Source organism: Lepidochelys olivacea, assembly GCF_965140295.1.
Source record: "Lepidochelys olivacea isolate rLepOli2 genome assembly, chromosome: 7".
NCBI lineage: Eukaryota > Metazoa > Chordata > Testudines > Cheloniidae > Lepidochelys > Lepidochelys olivacea.
This window is the reverse complement of record NC_140417.1, coordinates 7418835-7435280: the sequence shown is the minus strand read 5'-3', so window position 1 is coordinate 7435280 and position 16446 is coordinate 7418835. Positions and strand designations below refer to the sequence as shown.

General features: G+C 41.9%; 1 protein-coding gene across 5 annotated transcripts in view; it reads right to left on the bottom strand.

Moving 5' to 3' along the window:
* The window catches only part of SLC25A26 (solute carrier family 25 member 26), a 146237-nt gene that overhangs the window by 23203 nt on the left and 106588 nt on the right, over nt 1–16446 (bottom strand). For all 5 annotated transcript variants that reach the window (XM_084633463.1, XM_084633466.1, XM_084633465.1 and 2 more), the window contains one exon: nt 15500–15544. In XM_084633463.1, the coding sequence (XP_084489589.1) occupies nt 15500–15544 (45 nt within the window). The remainder of the gene's footprint in view (nt 1–15499; nt 15545–16446) is intronic.

Sequence of the window (16446 nt, the reverse complement as noted above, 5' to 3'; positions counted from 1 at the left end):
TAAACACATCAATTCAAAGGGAGGGGAGACCAAAATGGGCAAGCATCCTGGGCTAACCAGGCAAGTGACCATCTCTTTTTCTCTGGACTGTGTTTGTTCTAATTAAATTTATTTTTCAGACCAAGCTTACATTTTGAAGGTCCCACGTTTACTCCTTTAGCTCTAGGCTCAGCTAATTGACAGGGTTTTGCAGTCAGATGGGCTTGTAAGGCCGAAGGAGACTTCCTATTTCTCTGGACTGAACCTAATCAACCCCTGTGGTTTTGATATCACTGAAGCAGAATTAAGCACAGAAATCAACAGACTCTCATGGAAAAGGGTAACAAATGCCTTGATGTAAAAACTATGGCCCTATTCCTGCAAACACATATATCTTGGGGGGGGGGGATAGCTCAGTGGTTTGAGCATTAGCCTGCTAAACCCAGGGTTGTGAGTTCAATCCTTGAGGGGGCCATTTAGGGATCTGGGGCAAAAATTGGGGATTGGTCCTGCTTTGAGCAGGGGGTTGGACTAGATGACCTCCTGAGGTCCCTTCCAACCTTGATATTCTATGATCTTCAGCCTTAAACACTGAATTAAGCAGCACCGCTCGCTACTGTTAGCAGTAGTATCAATGTAGTGCTTAGTGGTCCCAATCCAGATCACAGCTCCGTTTTGATAGATACTGTGTAGACACATAATAGACAGTCCCTGTCCCCAAAAAACTTCCAATCTAAATAGACACAGATACATATGGGAGGGAAAACAGAGGCACAAAAAAGGTGAAACAACTGCCCCAACTCCCACAACAGGTTAGTGACAGAACCAAGATTAGAACTCGAGTCTCCTGATTCCCAGTTCTAGAGCCACTAGGCCAAATTAAACACATGCATAAGTGTTAGCAAGACCAAGGCCTTAGTAAGTGAAATAATCACATTGCTTTTAAAAACATTTGTTCATTTAACATACTATAAATACACTGAATTATCAGCAATATAACTACACACAACAATTTGGTCATCTTGTTTCCCCAAATCATTCCTGTCTGATTGGTCAGGGCTTGTCATATTAGAAAAAGCACAAAATAATGAGGGGTTTTTACCAATGTTGGAAAGCAAAGAGGCCACCATGCCAAGCCAGTATTGTGTGTATTCTATTAAACTGCAGGCTGAAGAGAAGACTTTGTTTTCACTTCAAAGGACCCTTATCCCAATCTCCCGCTCTTCCCTTATGAACAACAAATTGGAAATAAATCTTCTGGCTGAAGTGGAATCTCATGCAATCTGGGTGCTGTTTGGCTTCCCAGCTCCATCACATGCTAACTATTTGTAAACACTTTGATGTGATATGTACATAGAACTAAGTGTACTTCTCTGCACTGCAGAAAGCAATACAATGGATGTGTACACAAGACAACCAATACAGTGGAAAGCAGGGCTGTCAATTAATTGCAGTGAACTCAAGTCATTAACTCAAAACAAATTAACTCAATTTAAAACATTAATGCTGATTTATTGCAGGTTTAATCGCACTGTTAAACAATAATAAAACACCAATTTAAATTTTTTATAAATATTTTTGACTGTTTTTCTACATTTTCAAATATACTGATTTCAATTACAACACAGAATACAAAGCGCACAGTGCTCACTTTATATGATTTTTTATTACAATTATTTGCACAGTAAAAAGATGAACAAAATTTCAATTCACCTCATACATGAGGTGAACTGAAAAATTCTATTTCTTTTACCTTTTTTTACCGTGCAAGTATTTGTAATAAAAAATAATCATGTAGTGAACACTGTACACTTTGTCTTCTGTGTTGTAATTGCAATCAATATCTTTGAAAATGTAGAAACATCCAAAAATATTTAAATAAATGGTATTCTATTATTGTTTAAGGTGTGATTAAAACTGCAATTAATAATGATTAATTTTTTTTAATCATTTGACAGCCCTAGTGGAAAGTCATAATACGGCTTTCTATCCTTCCACAGTGACACATAACTTTACAGAGATAGATCTTACTTTATATCTGGAAAACCCCATGTTTCTTATTCTCCCCACCAATCCCGCCTTAGACTGAACAGCTCGTACCGATTGGCCAAGACACTCCAGAAAGCCCATCAATACAAATCAATATTCAGAACTATTATTTAGCTGAAGTGGTCTTAGCATTACAGTAGCGCTTAGAAGACACAACTGAGATCAGGACCCCATTTTGCTGGGCAACAGACAGACACACATATAAGAGACAGTTCTTGCTCCGGCAACTTCCAGTTTAAATAGGTAAGACAGAAAAGTAGGATTATCATCACATTTCACAGATGCGGGACAGAAGCAGAGAGAGAGATTAAGTGATTTGACCAAGGAGAGTGTAGCAGAGCTGGAAACTGAATCTATATCTGCTGTGTCCCAGTCTAGTGCTTTATTCATTATTATTATTTGTATGGTTGTAGCACCTAGGAGCCCCAGTCTCAGACCAGGACCCCATTGTGCTAGGTGCTGTACACACTGAACAAAGACAGTCCTAGCCCAAAAAAGCTTGCAATTTAACTATAAGACAAGAGGCAGCAGATGGCTACAGAGAAACCAACAGGAGTGCAAGGAAACAATGAGACCATATAGTTCTTACGATCAGCAGTGGTCTCAGCACACCAGCAGCCTAGCCTAGCTTGGTGAAGGTTTTTGTAGATCTCACGGCAAAGGAGAGTTTTGAATTAGTTAGTTTTGTGGATGTTTCTGGGGAACTTCTCCCAGGAGCAGCATGGGAAAAAGCACAAAGGAGTTACATTTTCAAGCAAGCAAGTGGGTGACGGAGGCTGATATGCTGGGCTGATCGGAGGTGGGAGGCGATCTTTTGATATTGTTTGAGAGATGACAGGTAAAGCCCATCCTTCCACAGCAATAGCTGGAGGTTTCTCCCCATTTTTGGTCCAAAGTGGTTAAACAGGAGGCTGCACTGAGAGAATGACACGCCAAGATGGTCTCTGCTTGGACACTCAAGTGCGAATGGGACTCATTTCTTGCTGCTTCTATATCGCTTCCTTCACTGGCAAGGACTTCAGCATGGCTAGATTTCAGCTCCCTGTCCTCTGCAGCCTCCACCTACTCCTAACCTCTCTGCCTAATGGCCACTAGGGTCATGCTTGCCCACCAGCACTTCATGCCCTTCTGCCATTTGGACTCCTCCCAGCATATTCCTTGCAATCTGGGTTTTTAAATGGGTGCCGCTTCAGTGCTACAAGTGAAACTCACCACTGAGTAACCAGCGGTCCTGTGAAGTCAACTGAGCCACAGAGGCTGCTGAAATGCCCCTGGGGTGGGGGAAGGGGGAAAATTGCTCCCAAGAGTCAATATTTAAGGCCAGGGGAAAGAGCCAAATCCAGCTGAATTGGAAGAAATGAATCCAAACTAGCCAGACTGAAAGGAAGAAAAATAATAAAGCTGTTGTCTAAGGATCAGCGATCGTGAGATATGGTTTGATGCCTGCTGGTGCAAAGAGAAAGAACAATTTGCCTGGATTTCTGGGATTGCGAAGCTATGCCACAGCCTTCAACAGAGCTGTTCTGGGCTCTCCCCCAATCACTGCAGGGAGGAGAACCCATCTCAAGATGGAGAAAGCACTACTTTCTGTCCACCCACCCTGTGAAGGCTCTCTGACAGGATATCCTTGGGGGATCTCCAGCAGTCCAGTATACCAAGCTGGTGACGCCGTTGTCTGCAGAGAGCAGCAGGAAATCCGGACCTTGCTGGATGTTCTTGAACCTTCCTGGGCAGTGATTATGCTGTAACCCACCTTCAGGCAACGTCTAACCACTGTTTCACCGTCTGATCACAACCACGCCACTGCTGAATTCCCATGCGACATTCTTTGCAGCAACCACGAAACCTCCCAAGTCCCATTTCTTCGCCAAGAAGAAGCTTGTTCCTATTCCGAATCACATTTACTTTACATCGTGCAGTTTGCTCATTTCAACCAGTTTAAGATATGGGTATCTACTGTGCATCACAATCATTTTTGTTTGTAGGAAATTAGTTTTTCTGGTGTCTACCAAACTGTTTGGCTTTTAATAAGTATCAACAGGTCCTGAGTATTGTTTCATCCTTTAAATCAGTGTGTGACAGAGGTGCTGCCCCTGCACGTCCCCTACGGGAGTGGTGCTCTCTTTCCCACTTGCTGGGCTTCTTTCCTTTTAAGTCCACCTCCAGGCCTAAAACCTAGTGCTGTACGCTTTAACCCCTTCCAGTCGGGTGTACAGTTATGCCTCCCGTCACACTGCAACATTGCTCTTTTTAAATGTGTGTGATGAGATACTTTAGACTAGGAGATTTATTCACAAGGAAGAAGGCATGACTCATGAAAATCCCTCCCAGGCCTTTCGCACAGAACCTGATGAACACACTGTGTTTTTCTTAACATAAAAAAGCAGGAACAGCATCCCCATATTTAGTGGTCATGAGGGAGCTGAGTCAAACGTAGATGCCTCGTTATATTTTTAGCTTTAAAGAGGCAAGCAAGGCTCAAGGTGTCTTCTCAGCCCGAGATCTGCAACTGAGCCAACTTCGTTTTCAATGTTCCTGTTGATTCCAATTATAAACATTAGCACGGTGGGTTAATTTGCTTCGGTGTCCCCCTTTGTTCAAGGTGGTCTTCTTTCAGATGGCAAGAGAGGTGATCAGCAATGTTCAAATAAGCAAGTCCAGATTAGCAAGCTTGTGTGTGACTTTAGAAGTGGCTTGAGGGCAAAGCAACAAGGAGGCAAGACAACAACCTTCATATGATGCTCCTGTAATGGGTTATTTGATTAACACAATGAATGCTGTCAACAGGCGACTGGACCCATTGATTTGTTGACCTCCCAGTATGATTAGCAACATGGAATTTGAGACGCCCAAGAAAGCAGATAGAAATACTGTCCGAATCAACCACATTGATTTGTTTCAGTTTTTGTTCTGTAGGATGAAGAAAACAAACTGTTCTTCTTGGTTCATCTTTACAACTTGGTGCTTTATTGACAACACTGCTGATGGCTGCTCCCGACAGATGTGCAGAACATTTGCTATAGGAGAGGCAGAAAATGGCTACAGCTTAGAAACACATCAAGAAACTAATCACACAGGTATTCTGTTCTGTGGGTGACATTCACCCCAGTTCAAAGGGCCAGCATGAGTCCCAGTCACTGCATAAGCCCTGTTTAAGGGTTAGTACTGGCCTCCACACAGGGGCATTTTTCACTGTTGTGACTAAAAGTGTACGTATGCAGTGTTACTTTGCAGCACTGATCTGTTATCACTATTTATATTGCACTCCTCACTCCACGAAGCTCTGTTCAGACAAGCAAGAGGACAGAGCCCTTGACCTGAAGGACCTGCATTATAAATGTTGTTAGGATCTGTTTGATCTTAACAAGGATGTGATTAATTTACGCAAACTGCAATGCAATGTGCACTCCTGGTCCAAATAAAACTCATTTTCAAACTCGGTCAATATAGCAAAGTCCTAGGGCAAAGAACGTACAGGCCAGTGAAAGCAGTGCTCACCATAGGGAACCCTCCCAGCACACTGCCCTTTTGCATTTAATAATAAGACTGCTTAGCACTTTTCATCTGTTAAACACGGTGCAGATATTTATTAATCCATCCTTTAACTAAACCTTCATTGATTCTTTTGGCTCCAGCAGGAAGGTAGGGAGAGAGGTGAAGAGAACGGAGAAATAGAATGGAGAGACAGACAGAGAGAAGGCATGAGGGCCAACAGCACAATGGGCCAAAATAATTTGTTTCTACTGTCATTTTAGCTTATTTAGTTTTAGTAATCTTTAGTACCTGCTCAATGTTGACTCAAAGGAGGATTAACCTTTGATGTCCCACACACACAGAAATAAGCTGTCTACATTCCATTTGCACATACACTCTCTCTCCATGCTACAAGAATCAACTTTTTTCCTGTGCATCATAGAGGTATGCTGGACCCACAGAAAGGGTTAAGACTTGACTGTAGAATAACTTAAGACTGAGGACAAAAACTTCTATTTATGTCTTCAGCATTTCAGTCACGTAGGCCTGATCTATATGTAAACATTGGATCTACATTGCTCAGGGCAGTGAAAAATTTCATGCCCTGAGCACCACCGTTAGGTTCACCAGTGTAGGCACGGCTAAGTCAATGAGTAATTCTTCTGTCAAGTTAGCTACTGTACTGCCTGTCAGAGAGGTGGATTAACTACGTCCATTAAAAAACCCTTCTACTTATGTAGAAAGCATCTACACTACGGCACTACAGTAACAGCTGCAGCACGGTAGCCCGGCTGCTTTCGCATAGACATGGTGTTAGTTAATTCAGTTCTCCTGAAAGGCTGGAGACTGGAGAACTAAGCGCTCTCAATATGTATAGCACAGTCAAGCTGCATGGGAAGTGGCCTTATAACATTCCCATACTGCTCATATCAACATGTTACTTGGGAGGAGCCAACTCTAAGGGTGAGACAAGAGTTCAATCTCCATGCTCATTCATTCCTTGATTTCTCTAGTGGGTCTACCAACGAGGAATCCAATTAGCAGGGATTATTTTTGTAGCTCAGCATTTGACCATTAAGAACTAAAATGAGAACACCAACTCATCTTACGTAGGCCACTGAGCATCCATCAAAAAGCAATGGCTTTTGGTAACGAGATTGACTCGATAATGACATCTTGGAGCAGAGCTGAATCAGTGGCATACAGATGAAAATGTCTTCATCCCATTAGCATCTTCTTGAGTCATCCAGTCTCATGTAACAGGTTTGTTTTTTAAAATTATTTTCTGAGCCTCTCTTTCTTATACCAAAATGGTAAGTATCAGCAACATTCTGTTGGGCTAAGTATTTCCATAAAATGTCATCCTAATGAGAGGTCCTTGGTCAGCATGTCTATTGGGCTTGATACACCAATGCATTCCCAGGGAAACTCATATGCTGAACTGCCAAGGCTATGTGGGTATACAGCCTGGCCATTGACAGTGTTGGATTATCCATTTACCAATGCTACCTCTTAGAAATCTCTTGAGTCAGCATTCTGCCTGAAAATTCTACAATGGCATGGATCTATGGCATGGATCTTGCCACGGCTTCTACTAAACTCTGCTTTAAAACCATATTGTACTAGCAAAATCTTCTTTGCTCACTTTCCATGATAGTCCAAAACCTTCACTTCAGCACACAGAATAAATTTACTTATTTCACCAGTTTCCATTAGTGAGTGTAAAATACTCGCAGGGGCCACATCTGCATCAATAACATCTGCAAGACCTTTTCCAGTTGCAAAGTTGACACTGGTCTTATTCTACTGAGATAAGAGACACAAAAACTTTTAGTATTTATTTATTTTTTATTTTGTGGGCCTTTAGAAAGGCTGGCAGAGTCAGAAAGGGACAACTTTACTTTGCATTTTCCATTTGTGATTTACATTCTCCATGGCCTTTGGTCGGGTTCACGCACAGTTGCTTTATGAAAATATACTACAGCAAGTGCCCCAAACACTACAGCTTTAAATAGAGCTTTGGGTCATTATTATAGAAAACTATAGTTCTATAGTTATAGGGCAGAAGTAAGGTAGGGGAGGGAAATCCTAATTAAAAAAATATAAATAACCTATAGGCAGATTTGCAAGTTTTACATGTATAGTGGAAAAGCAAAGGGCCAAAGACATATTTAAAATATTCTCTTCAATGACGTTTTATGTGCACACGTACAGTACATGTGTATATTGCTTTGTGGAAAACATACTGACCCAAGCATGGGACAAACACCATGGGCTAAGTTCTCTATTGGGATAAGCATTTTGCACTTGCTCATGCCAGCAGTGAACTTGGCCCTATATCTTAAACCCACACAAATCCCAGATACACTGAGAGAAAAAGAACAAAAAGTTGGCCTACTTGCCACAGCACATTTCCCATGTTAAGTGTTTCATGCCTTTTTCCCATCTGTGCGCCAGCTTGATGCAAACTAAAATGGATACACAAAAACCTGGTTAAGGAAAACATCTCCCAAACAATGGGTCCATAGCAGTGTATAATGTACCAGTGACGCTCAGATACTATGGAGAGGATGGCCATATAAGTACTTGGGTAGTGGGGAGTGGCTCAGAAAAGTGGCTTAAAAGTTAAAACAACTTTACTTCAAACTAGAGCAGCTCCATCCATGCCTGAGCGAATAAGCCATTTCAAATAGCTACATAGTTCTTTAGGCTCATCTGGTACAAGCTAATACCTAGAAATCCAGTGTACAGCACTTCGGGCCAGGCTCTGATACCCTTACACTGAGTGGTACCTTCCTCCACCAGTGGTCCCACTGATTTTAATAGCAGGTTCATTGACTTCAGTGGGACTACTCATGGTCAAAGACACACGAGTAAGTGTAGCACAATCTAGCCTTTTGTCTGTTAAACTGTGAGGGTCTGTTTTATGTCTCCCTTTTCAAATAATGCATTGACATTCCAGGACTATCCAGCTTTTTTCAAAATGTGTCTAACTCTACAAGGAATGATTGCATGTGTTTCTCTCCCTTCAGTGCAGATGGTGTGCTGGAATGCCTCTGACAGTGTTTAAAGGCCATGTGAATGACTGCGATTATGACACTAATAATGTAAGTTTTGTTTGCAGAACAGCTGTTGGCTTCATTGTTCTTTTGTGAGAAAAATGTAGCCGTTATGCTAATGGAATGCAGGTTCCTGATTGGCTGAAGGTTACATCATGCCTTGGAACAGTGCACTGCAAATTGCTTTTCGTGATGCAGCACCTAAGCAAATGGCAGACATATTAATGCTATTTCATGATTAGTCTTAATCCCCAAATCAGCCTGATCATTACTCAAAGAGGGAGAGAGGTATGGGAGAACACTTATAATCTGAAAGGAAACGCTTTAAAGCTAGGACTAGGTTTTATTTATTATTGACTTACATGTAACTGAGTACAGTAGAAAAGAAATGCTAGGCTAGTTCTCAAACTAAAAAGTAAGGTGGGCACCTAGCCACAGCCCAGGAAAACTATGTTTAGGCCCAGTTTGGCAAGATGCTTATACTTCCCACTCTTGTTAAAACAACCGAGGGTTGGTTTTCAGTTTTAGAAAAGTAGTTTTGGTCTTTTGCTTTAATGGTGGGAGCATTTCATATATCTTAACTCTTCTTAAAATTACAATCAGAGGTATTTTCAACTTGCTCGAACAAGGATTAGAGCTTCCTCTCCTTCAGTGCAAAACCCCAGTAAATGAACTTTCCACAGTAAAGCTGAGAGAGGCTAGAGGTGGGAATCTTGCCCTAAGCCAGCCATGCCACTGTCTCCATTCAACCCCATATTTATTTCTTGCCTAACACAGGGACTGGGAGTGAAATCCTGGCCCCAATGATGTCAATGGCAAAAGGCCTACTGTTTTCAATAGCGCTAGGATTTGACCGCGGGTAGCAATCAGTTCAGGATTTTAAAGGGTTTGAAGTTATATCCCAGGATCATCCAAGCAGTATAGTCCATGGCAGCCTTCATATAGGGGTGAGGGGTAAATGTAAATGGGTGAGGACCTTCGGCCTGTGCTATTCAGGATGTCAGGCAAGATGATCACAACAGTCCACTCTGGACTTAAACATCTATGAAATGCCTGGTCCATCTCAGAATCAGACTGTCAGATACAGGACACATACAGTCCTGGAATGTTTTGTTTTGTATTTGCTTTGAAAAATAAAGTTATTTTTTTAAAAAGCCATTCACATGGTCTTCCCTCCTCTGCTCCCACCTGCTCCGCTTCCATCTCACAAAACATCAGGGGAATTTCTCAGACTTACAGCACCACGGCGGGCCTACACAGACAGCCTTCTCCATTCACAGCCATGCTAGAGTAACTCTTGCTGGGCCCGGAGTGCAGCCAGCATGTGCGGGGATGAAAATCAAGAGGATTGAGGTGTGTTTCCTACGACAGAAGGGCTCAAGACACAGATCCTGGTGGGCTCAGGGATAGCCAGCCATGGAGCTGTTAGTTTTCATCTTGCCATGGCTTCCCTAGGAAGCAGTCATTTCTGATGAATAGGTATTGCTGTGCTCAAAGCCAGGACTCCTCAATTCTGACATTCGAGTCCTAAATATCTGTCCTCGAACTGATGTCCTATATTTCTACATCACCAATTAAATAATTGAGGAAGCTAAAATTTCTTCCAAGAAGGCTTTCTAAAAATATAAAAATATGTCGGATAAGATATTATGAAGCAGGCAAAACCAACTAGTGGAGTTCCCAGCTCAGAGGAAAATATCTGTCATTGTAAACAGAGAAATATCTACTGCAACTACTGTGACTCAGCACGAGCTTTCACTCCAAAGATGTGTCCCTGCAATCTGAAATTCCTATATGGAATGAGACACGTGGTATTTCTGAGCAAGTTACATTCCCATACTGGAAATGCCAATGCTCTGTACATGGGACTGCATCTTACATTACCCCAAAGCCAAAACTGATGGAAAAGGCAGCACACTTGGTAAATGGGGTGCCTTTCAGAGAGCACGTATGCTCTGCTATCTGCACTGGTTGCCAGTTGGCTTCCAGATAAATTTTAAGGTGTTGGCTTTGACCTAGCAGTTCTAGATGAAATGGAACTGGCCTATTTAAGTGCCTGCCTCTCTCCTAGAGCCAAGACACCATAGTGGCATTCAGCAGAAGTGCTTACCTTAGAGTACCCAAAAATTTTTGTTGTATGGAATTTTAATATTTATCCTAATGTTTGCTGTGCTTGCTGTTAAAATTTCAATGAGCATTGTAGAGTTTCCACCTTTCTAGTTTCTTATATATATTAGAAGGATTTTTTTTTTAAATGGAAGTAAAAAACACCATAATATTATACCTCTGTACACAGCGGGAGGGTTTTAAATGTAGACAATAGCATTGGACTTGCTTTACTTGTAAGAAAACCAAGCAATATTTGTCTCCCAATAAAAACATTAGATGTATGAAAAAAAAGTCACAGTGGTTTCTTTACTTTTTTTTCAACCTTTCAGAGATATCAGGATTTAAGAGAAGGGTACACTCATCAGCTAATTCCAACCTGTGTACTCATGCCAGATACCCACATAATTGGAAGTCAAGCCTCCATATTTCACATTTTCATCAATAAATTCATATCTTGCCAATCATTTCAATATGCTCTTTGCTAATGCCCATTTTATGAATAACCTTATCTGTGTGGTATCCTCTCTCTCTAATTGTCTATACATATTATAGTGCCATGATATGCAATATTCTACATTTCATGTAGTACAACCTGTCAGTATTTACAATTATGATAGTGCTGTGCTTATAATATGGCTAAAGACCTGCCAAAAGAACAAATATTAAGTACAGGCTTAGTGCATGGTTGCTTGGGGCAAAGCAAAGACACAGAACGGGATATAGATACATATGATTTACCATATGGGATCAGACGACTGCTTCTTCAAGTCTAGTACCCTGTCTCTGGCCTTGGCCAACACCTGATATCTCATTGGAAGGAAATCCCTGCTTCCCTTCCAGGCATCTAGCTAATTGTGCTCTCCAGGGAGGTGAGATGTTTTCCTTGACCCCTGCAGTAATTTGCTGGTGCACAGACGCATGAGACTGAGTCACCAATGACTCCGTTTATACAACTACAGATTTTATTAATGGTCATAAAATCATCCAGCCACAATATCTGATTCCCTCAGCCACAGCAATGAACTGACCCTATACGCCTCGTACACTTATCATTACTTAGAGTGTTTCACCTCCCTTCACAACCAACCCTTTTAATACAGCCCAGCAAAGCCCCTTAGACAATAGGTGGACAACCCGCATCAGTGACTGGATCCCCAGAGACCACAAGCGACAGCTGGGGAGCCTGAAAACGCGCTGGGCTGATCCCATGACAAAACTCTTTGGCCAGAAATGGAAAGAACGTGCTCGCGACAACGGAATGGTGTGGCGGTGACTTGGGTTTGCAGAGGGACGGACGAGGACAAGCCGGACAAAGGTGACTCAATAATTTGAGTTAAGGTCTCTGTGTCAGTGCTTTGTACTGCCTCTCCTGCTCTTTGCATTCCTACCTGCTATTTACTGTTCCCCCCCCCGCCCCCGAAAGAATTTGTGAGAAGAGCTGCTGCTGAATCCTATAGCTGCTACTCCTCAGGTGCTCACAGGTGACTATTGCTTTAGTATTTGTGTGTGTTGGGGGGGGGGGTTAAATAGTTTAATTCAATCTTCTGCAATCAGTTACTTCTACAGCCAGAGCTCCTGCTTTCACTGCTGTGACTTTGATGTGACAAACCTTCAGCTCTTTATCAAGATGCTGAAAAGGAAATGACTGAAGCACGTGCAAAGAATTTTAAGATCCCTACGCTCAGTAACAGGTTGTTATTTGTAGACCAATATACTGAAACTGGGCTATGGTACGAGCTATCCAGTCTAAGTGTTGCTGGAAATATCCACCAACCTGTTTAGATTATCTATGATGTCTAATCCTAAAAGGCTTGTTTATTTAGCCAGCTAAATTCAAACTGTCTCCTTTACGGCCTAGGTTTTAAACAATACATTTTATCACCACAACTACGTGAACGTTTTTTAAAACAGCTTTACATTCTGTGAAGAGCTACATCATGTTCCTGCTTTATGTGGTTCTGGAGAGCACAGTGCCCTTTTTTCATACTGCCATGTCTAGTTTCCAGAACAATGCTACGGCACCAGCAATTACGATGTCACGACGTCAGCTCTATGGTATACGAGTTCACTGAAAGCTGCTCCTGTACTTTGGCATAAAAACAGATTCCTAATAAGGTAGCTGAAGTTACCCTGTGCAACAGGACAATTCCCAGATACCACACTCAGATAACATCACGATGAGCACATTGTGCTGGGATTCCTACAAAACACTCAACGGCTAGGCAGCTGGTGTGCTGCTTATTACACCAATCCTCAGTCTCTCGTTGTTACCTCATGCTCCCCCACCCTCACCTTTTGGCTCTCGTCTTATCGTTTGGTGGTAAGCTCTTTGGGGTAGGGACCATCTTTTCTTTGTATATGGGCGGCTCCTGATGGGGCCTTGATTGAGGCCTCTAGGCATTACCACAATACAACAGATAATAGGGATTGGTGTGAAAAGCACAGACATCTCATTTCACCAGCACAACACCTGCACTGAACAAGGGTGCCGTGGCACAACCCATGAAAAAGTACAATCGCCAGTACCACGTTCCATCCAGCACCAGAAGTTAGTCCAGAAAGAGTCAGAGCCAGGCTGGTCTGGGGATGTGCTATTTAAATGCCTCTCCTGGGAAACCTGTGACTGTGAGGAGCCAGAGAGCAAGTCCCAAGCAGAACAGCTGTGGTGGGAGTAAGGAGAGGACTGCCACTGCCCCCTAAACGCATCACCCTTACCCCAGTTCGGACTCACTTGTAGCCTGCAGGTACAGTAATAGTGTACATTGCAACTCCTGCTTCCGTTGGGGTGAGGGGAAGTATCTGACCAGGTACATGGAAGTTAAAGTTGGTCGAAATTTTTTGCCAGAAACATTTTCTCAATGAAATACAGGGAAACGACAACATCAATTTTTTTGTTGTGGAAAAACAACGACAATATTGACAATATTTTCTTGTTCTTCTATGGGAAAATTTTACACAAAATGTTTTATTTCCACTGGAAATCTCAGAATTATACATTTAATCATTTCTGGATCAAAGTTTTTCAGATCTTTTCATACTGCAAAATTTTTCAGTGTTTTGACATTTTGTTCCATTTCATAGAAAAACCAGATGTTGAAACATGAGTGTGTTGGACTGATATGTGTCTGTACAGGTCTACATTAACCAGCTAACTCCATTCTGTTATCTGAATGCCATTTTGATTACAATCCATTATATGTGCTTTTACTTTTGGCACTGCTGAGTCCCATCTTGAGCTGAAATGCCCAGGAGATGTCTATATCTCAGGAGTGGGAGTTAGAGGATCTTCACTGCAAGAGCATGCCTAGAAGCCCAGAGCTTGAGCAGTTACTGGCTTCTGTCCAGACTCAGCGAGCCTAAAAGCATATGGAAGTCAAGGTTTGGGTCTAATGCAGCAGCCTGGTGAGCATCCAGGGTTGTAACAATCAGAATTTCCCACAGATAGAAATTCTGTTTTCCAACCCAGCTTTCAGAGGGTTTCACAGAACCAATCCTTCAGTCCTGTAAGGACAGAATAGCTCAAATAACTGATAATGTGTCTTCTTTTTCCTAGGTCACTGGTTTGAACTGAGCTCTGGCTGCTCATGAATGAAAATTACTAGCATCTGCCAGCTGTTTGGTGGGTATTTGAAATTATTTTGTGATCTCAACCAAGTTCCAAGTGGGTAAATGCCTATGTCTCCGGAACCACTGGTACAATTAATATAATGGTCTCTCAAGGAAGAATGAAGTGTTTCAGTCATTTTTGAATCTGAACTATTCATCAGTCCTAGAACTGCTTCCTTTGGAACAAGGTCCACGCACACCGATGCCGCAGTGTAGGGGAAGCTAGCACTCCTACCGCTTATTGTGCGTCTGTTTTGTAAGAAGAGGGGACTTCACTTTACAGTGCTGTCATCCAACAATTTCCAGGAGTCCAACTCACTTAATAATAATAATATTAATAAAAAATCCCTCCACCCCCCTCCATCATATAAATATAAAATCCTACCACAACATTTGCAATGGTCTGCAACAACACTTTGCACTTCTATTCTGCCTTCTGTGCAAGGACATCAAAGCACTTTACAAGTCTTAGCCTCCCGATCTACCTTGGAGGTGCAAAACTAACAGCTTAACCATTTGATGAGAAAACTGGGGCACACAGAAATTACATGACTTGCCAATGGTAAGTACACAGGCAGGAACACAGCTCTGATCTCATGAACTCCAGTTCTGTGCTTTAAGCACTAGACCATGATTCCTTCTGTTGGACAGCAATTTCACCTTATATAAAGAATGCAACCAACTGGAGGGATAACATTCAAATAAAGTTGCATCATTCTAGAAGATTGCTCTATTAAAGTATCTTCTGATTTACAGATTCTTTAAACAGCCTTTCAAATAATTGGTACAAAGCCAATCAGAACACCAATGACATATTGTGGGTGGCTCTTGGCAACAATTTTATTTTTTCAGTCTCCTCTGCACAACTCAAAATTTCCTCTTTGCCTTCAGGAGTGAGATGTTGCAAATTCAGACAACACTGATGGCTCCCAGACAATTTTAAATCGATACAATTAGGTAGGACAGCAAACGAAACTTCTGGGGTATTTATCGTCAGTTCAGAGCACTGGGATTTGTTTGCACGGCATATATTAAAGCTTAGATTGCTGTCATTTTTCAGACATCCAACCAAACAATTATCATACGCAAAACTAGCTTTGTACGTGCATTCTCTGAAGTGTCCATATCTGTTAGGTAAGCTAGCATATAGGTAAGCTAGCATACAAGCTTCTAAAATGTACACATTTCTAATGTCACATCCTTGACACACTAATGGGTCTTACCTTTAAGGCCTCCCAAACGGGAAACTGCACCAGAGAGAAAGGAATCTGGAGGGGGTAAAGAAAAAAAAGTCACAAAAGCAAATTAGTTTGGCATGTTCCTTGGCTGGCTAAATTAGGAACAGTTATTGTTCACTCAGTGAACTGTAGCTTATTACATTTATAAATCTGTAAGGATTACTTTATGTACACTGCTGTTAGAGGACTGGTTTCACTAAAGCAGTTTTTACTTTGTTTATCACGTTCCCTGCTGAGAGGTTAATGTATTTTTACCAGGGTGGCCTGTAAGAGCAATAACTAATATGATCTAGTGCCGGGAATTTCTCAGTTTGACTTTTAGCCAAAGAAGCCATAAAGATGGTTCACGCACCACACCACTCAGGCCACAAACACAGCTTGATGAGGAACTGTCGGATAACATGCACTGTCACACACAATTATCTAAAAGTGGAGGGACGCTTAGTGTCTTAAAGGGACGTTAAAAATGGCATAATGAGGTTGCAAGTTTATCGTCTCTGTTGTCCGAAATAGATAATTAATTATTATCATTATGAGAGAGACAAGGTGGCTGAAGTAATATCTTTTATTGGGCCAACATCTGTTGGTGAGAGACAAGCTTTCAAGCTAGGCAGAGTTCTTCTTCAGCGCTGTGTAAGCACGAAAGCATGTCTCTCTCACCAACAGAAGTTGGGCCAATAAAAGATATTACCTCACCCACCCTGTCACTCCAATATCCTGGGACTGACACGGCTACAACAACACTTCATATTATTATATTTATATATTTGTATTTTGGTAGCATCTAGGAGCCCAAGTTCCAGATCATAACCCAACTGTGGTAGGCACAGGACTCCAACACAGAACAACAGGACGGTCTTTACCCTAAAGAGTTTTCATTCTATGTATAAAACAAGAGACAACAGCTGGAGGCAGACAGAGAGGAGTACAAA